At 44.8% G+C, this 10052-nt stretch overlaps 1 protein-coding gene across 1 annotated transcript in view; it reads right to left on the reverse strand.

Annotated features, from left to right (window-relative positions):
- Window positions 1-6265: 6265 nt before the first annotated feature.
- The window catches only part of LOC104163331 (sulfotransferase 6B1-like), a 7863-nt gene continuing 4076 nt past the window's right edge, over window positions 6266-10052 (reverse strand). Inside the window, exons 4-8 of the mRNA XM_009702310.1 lie at window positions 9706-9795; window positions 8639-8765; window positions 8109-8203; window positions 7534-7690; window positions 6266-6396 (exon numbers count right to left, since the gene is read on the reverse strand). Of these exons, the coding sequence (XP_009700612.1) occupies window positions 6266-6396; window positions 7534-7690; window positions 8109-8203; window positions 8639-8765; window positions 9706-9795 (600 nt within the window). The remainder of the gene's footprint in view (window positions 6397-7533; window positions 7691-8108; window positions 8204-8638; window positions 8766-9705; window positions 9796-10052) is intronic.

Below are 10052 nucleotides of genomic sequence, written 5' to 3' on the forward strand. Positions count from 1 at the left end.
AAGGAACTCTTAAGAAGCAGAGTAGGTAGGGAACCAGTTCCCCCTCATGCAAGGCTATTTTGCCAATACAAATGATGCATACATGCCAATATGATGCACACGAGATACACTGCACTACTGCTAATTTCCAGGAAACTCTGGTATGTTCATTAACACAGCTCATGAGTCTGTATTTGTAAGAGTGAGTGTGCTGGGAAAATACAGGGCCATGAGCAGAAAGCACGCTTCCCGGGGAGCTGACCCCAGTGGGCAGGCAGATATTGAGCTAAGGAAGCCGCCTGTCTAATGGCAGGGTAGCATCCCCTACATGCCTAACTATTTCAGACATTTTGAAGAAGACACTTAGAAGATATTTTTCATCTGAAGTAGGACTAATGGGAGAGGACACATGTAAGCAGTGGTTAAACACTTTTGCCAAATATGTAACTTTTCATGTTACCGCAAAGGAGTTTTCAATTCCATCTATAGCATACCTGTTTTACAGTTAACTCTTCAGTTCAGTCTTAGGCAGTTTAAATTCCATGACAACATATTAGACCTTTTTTTAAAAAAAAAAAAAAATTTGCTATATTGGGCAAAATTTCCCTCCAAAGTATCTTTATGTATCTTTATGATGATGTTAGCCGGTCTGATTTTAAGAGCTATTCCATGCTATCACCATCTACTGATACCCATGGAAAATAAATGCTCTGTAATTTTGAAAGTGAGGCCACTGACTTTATTCATACATGGCCAACATTGTCCAGACAAATTAGGAATGAAAGAGAACCTCTAACAGTTGGCCTGATTCTGCAAAAAAAACTGGGGATTTGCACCTTTGTGTAGATGTGCATACTTCGAGTGCTGAGGATCATTATAAAGAGCAGCGGACATATGGCTTGTTAATACAAAAGTGCTTTTGTTTGTGAAGCCTAGCTTCTTTAGCACATTTTTGTTTGAAGCTGGCAAAATTCCTCCTTTGCAAAAGGATTTCATTAGAATTATACCATATGCAAAGACAATTCTTGGTCTTTCAAAATACATTTCAATATATATGGTAAGAGCTCCTGCCAAACGTTTTCCAAGAAGAAAAGGGCTTTTTGACTGAATAGAAAATTTTATGTAAAATTTTCCATTTTTTTCCAAAAATGTGTTTTGGTATTTCAGATTTCAATAAAAGCCAGCAACTGTATTGCATAAATCTACATTCTTTTAATTTCACTTGCAGGAACAGCTATTTCCTGACTGTTTCTATTTTGAAGCATCATTGAACTGATCTGAATGGGTCATTATGACCTGTTGTACATGATTTCGCTAGTACACTGATTAAAATTTGAAGTATGCTTTAAATAACACTAACCCCACCTCCTTCAATTCCTCATAGCTTATTGACTTTAGATACTTATCACTGAAATGCCTGTTTCATTCAACTGCACAGTCAAGACAATTCCCAAACCACTGCTGAAGAGAAAAAAGTATGCAGCAAAGGTGAAAGGGAAGATGCATTATGTAAAGAAAAAAGGGATTCTTCTTCTTCTTCACCATTACCTTCCTTTCATGACCTTGGGTTTATATTCAGCTGTGGGACCTAGACTATGAAGCAAGGATTAAGGACCAGAGGAGCACTGAAGCATAATGTCCAGGCAGTAGCTGGGGTGAATAACAGATTGAATTCTGAATTGTTTCCAACTCCTTCACTGTATTTATTTTTCTTTACAGTAAACTGACTATGGAGGAATAAGATGGAAGAAAGTTTTCTATATAGCAGGGGGATACTCAGAGGTGCTTTATTAGATTTCAAGTCTGGAAGAAACTTCTAAATGAATTCTTCAAATGTTTTAGCATGCATGTCTGTGGTATAATTAACATCATTTATGTCTACAAGTATACGTTCTGTCAGAACATTTGATGTGTGTATTTTTTAACATAGTATGAGTTTTTTCATGAAAACAGTCTTTCTCATTGTCATGTTATCCCTTTTCCCTTTTTCCCCTCAAAAAAAATGCTACTCAACAATTTTACTGCTCCATTTTATGCAGGATATAGTACTCAACGTGTCTTGTCTTTGGAATATTTACAAATAATAACAAGAAATCCTCAAAAATAGGTAATCAATATTTTTTCCATATTGCAAGCAAGGAAAATGAATGAAACTGTCCGTACCATAAACCAGACCTAGCTGGTGAAATTTTTTGTTTTGATACCAGGGCTTTAATAATGCTTTTACTGAACCATATGCAACTAGCAAGTTTTAAAAGTGATTCCTGGTTTTTATTTCTATTAATATAAGCAAGCCTAACTACTTTTCTGGTGGAAAGACATAAATAACAGTGTCAGAAAATGGAGTATCTGCCAAACACAAGGTCACATTCTAATTTCATGTTCATTGCCAAAAAGACAGGCTCACTTTAGCTACAACTGTTTTTACCTGTACACACTATTAATGAGAATATCTATCTAGACAATGGAAATCACCTCTTCCATTCATAAAGCTGTGAAGTACTTATCCCAGGAATACAAGTAAAAGTAGAAGCAGAAGTCAAAGATGGCTGAGATGGCTGCATCTGTGAAGTTCTGGATCTTATCTGAAAAAATCATAAGTATGCAACTGATTGTCCAGGAAAAAAGCTGTTAAATACTCAGAAAATATATATTTTTAGTATTTACTAAAAGTGTTGATACTATTTGAAAAAGTAATGAATGTACATCTTTGCTGGCAAGATGTTTCTTGATAGCAAGGATATAAATTCATTCTTTTTCAAATAATGAATGAGTTTCTCACTAAAACAACCAGAGGGAATGCAATAAACCGTAAATAATTGCCACTGGATTTTAGGTCTAAAGTTCCCTTTACCGAAACATGTCCTGTTTCCTCCCACAACCTAAAAGGCTATAACTTCTAGCATATCTGCAACCAGTCAGCACTTCTGCCCCTCTCCAGGTATGAGGGAGAGGGATGCTGTCTGTCGGTGTGTGCCCAGAGAGCTGTGTCTACCCTGTTCCCTTCCAGTGGCCGGTCAGGCGGTTGCCCATTTGCCTCGCTTGTGCCTGCTCTAGTCTGGGTGAAGGAGAGCCCGGAGCTGGGAAAGCCGGCTGGAGCCTGGGTGTATGACCCAGCAGGCAGGAAGCCTGCGGCGAGGGCAGATATTAGGAGATGCCTGAAAGAAGCAGAAAACGACAGAGCCAAGCCTCTGAAGCAACAGAAAAATTCTTTCTTAGAGACCCAGAGGCACCGGGGGTGAGGTTGTGCAAGACAGCTGGGACAATCTGACAGCTTGCTGCCACCAAAAGTGAGTGTTTCATGCTGCTTCAAAAAGCTGGGGGTGTCAGACAAACACAAGAGCTCATGCAAAAGAAGGGGCAGACAACTACAGTCAGAAAAGAGAAGTAAGCCCAGCCTTTGGGGCAGCCATTAGCTCAGATTTCTGAGGAATATTCAGCCTGAGTGGAGCCTGCTGCAACCCAAAATGCCACAAAATGTTGCCGGACTGAGGCAAAAAACTGTGAGGAGAAAGCAGATTTGCTTAAAAGGTCTGTTCTATTATTACGTTCTCACTCAGAAGAAACTCAGTTTCCATATTTTAAGCGCTGATTGTCCTTGTTTAGCTAAACTTAAATGTAGCCTTTAGAAGTTTACAGCACTCTGGGTGATTATGGTCTGTCCGCTGGAAAGAAGAGGTCCAGGTAGGCGCACCTCTAAGCTCTGGACAACTCAAGGTCCTTTCACAGTTGGTTTAAAGAGATCCTAGTCTAGATTATTTGGGATGAAAGAGGCCAGGGAGCAGCTCCCCAAGGAAATTTGAGGGAGAAGTTGTCTTTGGCAGGGATAAGCTGTAGGCAGCAATAACCTATGGAGCTGTTAGAGTTGCAGCTGCAAGAGAATACGTGTCCACAATCTCTGTAAACAGCACTTTATCACTTCATATTCAGAAATGTATAACTAGCCCTCTAAAGCCTACATACAATGTCAGAAAAGACATTTTACACAGGAAATGGAAAACTAATCTGTGTGAGATTTCTACTAACAACAGTAGTTTCAGATTGAATCGAAGATTCACCTTAGCCTTGCTTTGAAAAAGCACGAGTGGGGCAGTACATGAGGTTAGTATCATTCTTCTGGAAGATAATTTTTTCATTCTCTTTGATGGAATTGGAAACAAATATAAAATAAACATTTTACTAGAAATAGATAGTTCCATGGACTACAGATAAAACTAAAAAACAAGCAAGAAAAAATATTAAAAGCTGTGTGTCTCATGAAGGGGTTGTTTTAATATAGCCAGGGTTTCCAGCCTGTACACCCATAAGCATACATGGACTGAGAGGTCTGGAGAAGGAGATCCTTTAGGAAGGGTTGGGTAACATCAGCTGAGAAACTATAAGATATCACAAATCAGAAAAGACTGATGTATCTGTAGAAACAAATGCAAAACAGTCTGGAATGACAACTTGGTCAAAAGGAAATACAATTCATCAATTTCTAAAAGAAATGGAAGAATCAGTCAAAAGTAACAGTCTTACAGACCAAAAGAATTTAGGTCCCATCCAAGGTTTTTACTGCTTTTCAGCAGTATGTATTAAGGAATAGATTAAAATGCTGCTAATTCCAAAAATGTGGAGCATGGTGGCTTGCCTCTTTTCATCCTTGGAAGCCCAGAGTTAGATGAAGTCTTACTCTTCTGGGAATGAAAACCTACAAACCCAGAATCATCAGGTTCAAACAAACACACATCTTCGTGCAGAGCAGCTTCACATGGGCAGCTCTTGCACTGAAGTTTAGAAAAATCTGACTGAGAAGCAGGCTGTGAGTGGCACATCAGAGCCGAATCTGCAACACTCATTATTCCTGTCAGGGTGACATGGGGCAGGGCCTGGCCATTGCCCCAACCAGGCATAGGGCAGCCGGGGCCACAAGGCCAGCCCCAGCCCCAGCCATCGGACACCTCCCTGGGGACGGTGATGGGCTGAGGATGGGCCAGGATGTGGGCCTGTGGATGGGTCCAGCTTGGCAGGGCCCATGGCCAGACAGGGCAGGCTGTGAGGAGCTGGAGACCGACCCTGCTGTGGCATCGCTGGGGAAGGGGCTGACACGGTGTCCTGGGCCATAGGCAGGGTGGGAAGAGCCCCGGGAGGCTGGGGAGGGCTTTCACAGGGCCTTAACAATTTCCCAGTTTTGTTAATTACATTTTTGGTTGCTGGTTGCTCAGTTTTTAATCTTAGTTCGGTGTGAGAGTCCTACAGATACATCTGTCTGGGAAGATGGCAGGGGAATCCCTCTTGCAAGGAACTGAATTCCCTTTACAGACGGCATCGACATTTCCTTAGCTTTTCTGGTTTTCCAAAAGACTGGTTGTGACAAGAGGTGGCGCAGCACGTTCTGCACAGATGTAGCAAGGACATCTACACCAGCAAGGAGGGTGTGGAAATCATACCTATCTAGCATAGATGTACTCATTGTTGAACAAATGCAGCTTTAATAGTTTAGCAACAGGGTCATCATGGGGCTTCTTTCCCCCAATCCTTCCATTCAAAAGTCATAGTTCTTCCCACTTGCCACTTACCTAACTGTCCCCAGCCAGAGCAAAACGCTCCAGAAAACATATAGCTGTTCATTACTTAAGAGCTCGTGGCAGGAAGAGCTCGAGAAGTCCCACCTTGCACCAAAGTGAGGAGTTTGCTAAAGTGTCAAAGGCCTTTCTGACCTCGCTGCATAAGAGCTGGAGAAGTCCCACCCTGCACCAAAGTGAGGAGTTTGCCAAAGCGTCAAAGGCCTTTCTGACCTCGCTGCACAAATGTCAACACCATGGCAGCCGTGGTGGATCTAAACCCAGGCTATCATGCTCTCCTCCTACACAGACATTTGAGCGTTCAGACCCACACCACAAACCCATGTCAAGCCCACTGTGTTCCAGGAGGAGAGGTCCTGTGTGCATCCCTCTGCCTCACCACTGAGCACCACAGGGGCCTCATTCGCGATCTGAGGCCATGAAGCAGCCACAGGGACAGCGCCAGACCGGTGCTATGATACTTGGGCACCATCTCCCTCCTGGAAGGATGCCAGGCATTCACTCAAGGCATACACACATTTTATTTGGGTGCATCAAGCAAACCACATGCCCTAGGCCCAGCGTACACCTAAGAATTACCACCCGAATGCTTGGAAGTGCTAGGTAGATCTCTGAGGGGTTTCCTTCTTTTCTCATGAGGAAGAAACGTGGGGACTGTGCACCTTTGGGAAATCACCTTTGGAGCATGACTTGCTGTTGTGCTGCTCGTCTGCTTATTTTTAGGCCCTGCAGTACACATCATATTTCATCTTTGCCGCCAGCTTTGTTCCTCCTAGGCACTCTTCAAATTTTTGGTCCATTTCTTCATTTTGAGCTTTAGAGAAGAGGTCTCTCCAGTTCCCAACAACCCCTGTGTACAACGAGAAGTACCAAAAACTGAAGGTAGCTGCTCCTGAGAAAGAATAATACCTAGGCAGCGATGGGGCAGAATCATTGCCCACATGAGGGTCTGATTTATGCTCCTGAGAGGTCTGATTGCCTGTGAAAGGCAAGGTAGCAACCGTAAGAAGTAAAGGCTGCAGCCAGCCCACAGGAAGCATTGCTGGTGGGCTGCCTGCATGCCTTCCCTCCCCAGAGGGTGTTTCCAAAGTGGTTTCATGAAGCTTTTGCACAGAAGAGAGAGGACCTGGATTTGTCACAAGGGAAAGCTCATTCGTGAATGTCTTCCTCCGAAGAGGGAATTTATTTGGGGTAGTGGGGTAGGTGGTAGAGAGGAGACTGCTTAAATCCTTCTCCCTCCAAGGAGTAGTGAAGGAAAGGGATTAAAGCAAGCCTATGCCCACAGTAGTCAGAAACCAGACTCCTGATGCCATGGGGAGCAGCTGCGCTGCCAGAGCTCTGGCCCTAGCCCCAGGTTTGTGAGGGACCATCTCTGGGGCCACCACTGACACGTCCATATTGAGACTATTCCTCAGCTCTCACTGAGTACGTAACAAGAAGACACCGGTGAGGCCAGCAGAACAGTCAGCAGTGCATTCTCTTGAGATTCAGGAGACTCCTGTCCCATTAGCACACCTCCTCCCAAAGGGGACTTTCTTAAAGTGACACAGGCAGCCTGGATCCATGATCCAGGATCAGCCTCATCACCTGACTGCCAGGCAACAGCCACACCACAACCCCTCTGTAAAGAGTAACCATCCAGCCCAAGCAGGTTTGGTGCATAATTGTTGGAATAACCTACACCAGTGTTGGCCCCTACCTTCACAGCTCACTTGCCTAACTAACCAGGGCTGCCATAGGGAAATAGAGCAGCATGGAAGCAACAGCTGAGGACCTTAAGCCTGGCATTCTGGCATGTTTCTCACAAATAGCCCCCAAATCCCATCAACAGCAGAATCTTCTTGTACAGGATGCCACAGGAGAGAACTCAGTCACACTTGTCCTTCCTAGATGGCCCAGTCAGTTCCTGGCTAAGTGAGGAGACCTACCCAGAACTCCTTCTGGAGTTCTACTTTAGAAGGTAGATTCTGCATTTGCAGAGACTTACCCTTCCGGAAGAGGATGTCCCCAAACTTTCCGTGGGTTTCCTTGGATTTCTCTTTCATAGCTTGGAAAGTGGTATTCTTGGCAATTCTGTGAAAATCTTCCTCACACAGGGAGAATCCAAAGAAGGCAGCAATCTTTTTGATTCCCAGTACTGGGTCCTGGCCAAAGGAACATAGCATACAGGTGAAACCAAAAGACTTGACACGACGGCTGTGGCATGGAGCCAGCACTTGGTGGGAAGCCCAGCAGAGGAGGCTGTCTCCCACAGTGTCACCAAGGAATTCTAAGAGCTCTAAGAGAGAGGGAACCCACACCTAGTGGCCTCAGCTTTAAAGCCTTTTCTTCTCTCCTGAAAGCAACTGTGCCCGTGCCAGACATGACTCTTTCCACGAAGAGGGAAGGCTATCCTCCTCCTAACTGCCATAGGCCTCCCCCAAACATAAAACAGTAGGTGAGAAAGGCACACCCTTCTAACGAGGCAGACAGGCTTGACTCAAGAGTTTCTTTTTCCCCACAGCCATACATATCAGGAGGGGTACACAGTGCACTCATCAAGAGCTGGGTGAGATGCCTCACCTCTTTGAGTTCCTCGTAGCTTATCATCATGATCCTCTCGTGGTCAATGTATTTGTTCCATTCCACTAAGTGGTCAATGTAGGATCCCCAGGCCACTGCAGACAAAGAAGAGACATAGCTGTGTAGAGTATTCCCCAAAACAGGCCTCTACCAAATCAGAAGAGTCAGCCCAGACAGCTCTGTAAGTGTGGCACCAGGATGGTGAAGCAGTGACCAGCTCAACATGTCTGCTCTCTTCGCTGAGGTCAGTGCAGAATCCCCCAGCTCTGGCCACTAGCTAACACTGAACCACAAGTTCTATTGCGGGAATGGAAAAGTCAGGCTAAAGCTTTCTCATGATCTCTTCATTCTGAGTTAGAGACAAAAGAAACTCTGGTTCTGTGGTACTCCCTGTTTCTGCCATAACATGGGTCTATCTGCCTGTCCTGGGAGTGCCTTGGTAAGGTATGTTGGAGTAGGATTCCCATGCACAGGGTCCCGTGTATGTCTCTCATGTAAGGAGGAATGCCAGAGGATGCAGAGCAAAGTACATTTCCCATTCATGAAGGCTGAAAAGTAGTCATCCCAGGAGGTGAAGGATGGCAGCACTGGCATGTTGTTGTAGAAGTGGTAGTAGGAGACAGCCGTGTCTTTGGGGTTCCGAACTAGCACAAGGATCTAGAGGAAGAAAACACATAATCTGGTTCTAATTTGGTGACTGATCAAAACACCATCTTCTCAACACGTCACATAGAATCATAAAATCATTTAGGTTGGAAAAGACCCGCTAAGGGGGCAACCGGTACTAAGGGGGTACCCGGCACTGAGCCGTGTTGAATCTCATCAATTGGCCTCAGCCCATCGATCCAGCCTGTCCAGATCCCTCTGTAGAGCCTTCCTACCTTCAAGCAGCTCAACACTCCTGCCCAGCTTGGTGTTGTCTGCAAACTTACTTGTCCGCTAACACCCACCAGACCATACAATGCTGGTCTAATTCCTTTTCTTGAGCAAGAAATCAGAGCTTTGGCAGGCCACTTGCTGCTAATGTGAGCTTCAGGCTGAAAACAGGCAGCTTTTCAGTGATACCCTTGGGACATAGTTCTGAGCTAGCTCCAATCCGGAGAAATGAACTCATGGGCTACTGAACAGGAGAGCCACATGCAAGCTGTAGGTGTATGCTTGCTTCTCTCTGCAGCAATTCCCATTGAAGACTATCTTAGTGCTAGCCTGTGGTGGGCTTTCCAGAGGTACTCTGGTCTCGGAGGCAAGTTAAAGCAAACAGACTAACTGCTTGTCTTGCTCAGTTTTCTGACACAAACCTGGAAGCATCTTTCTGAAGGAGTTCCGAAGGGGCAGTGACACCCAGCAACAAGCCCACTGATAGTAACCTCTTGAGTCAGCAAAGCTGCTTGATAGTAACCTCTGGAGTCAGCAAAGCTGCTGCTGGGAGAGGATGTTTGTTCACATCCTCAGCACACAGCACTCTGCCTCTTCAACCTTGGAAAAGTGCCTGTGCATTGACCAGCCCAGGTGAAATTGAAGAAAATACATTTCACACAGGCAGAAGAAAGTTAATTTGGGGTGGAAAAGCTTTTGCAGAGAAGAGGAGAAGACTCACCTTAGCCTTGCTTTGGAGAATAGATGGGGGCAGGAGATGAGGTGGCAGATGGGTAGCTATAATTCTTCTGGAAGGCAGTTTCTTCATCCTCTTTAAAACAAGTGGGAAGAAATGTGTCAGGACAGAGGTAGCTTATTCAGTGACAGGTGCGTTTTCAGGAATTGTGGGTAATAAGAAAAGGTGAGATCAGAGAAGAAGGATCTTATCCCTTGGAAAACTGGTAGTGTAGGCTTCTCTTAGCCCCTGCCACAAAGCACCATTTCACATGAGACAGGCCTGAGGATAGGACACCCAAGAGAAAGGTCTTATTGACCAAACCCACTGGGTCCAGGGCTGGAGCCCCTGTG

Source organism: Cariama cristata, unplaced genomic scaffold, assembly GCF_000690535.1.
Source record: "Cariama cristata isolate BGI_N322 unplaced genomic scaffold, ASM69053v1 scaffold86, whole genome shotgun sequence".
In the NCBI taxonomy this organism is placed as follows: Eukaryota; Metazoa; Chordata; class Aves; order Cariamiformes; family Cariamidae; genus Cariama; species Cariama cristata.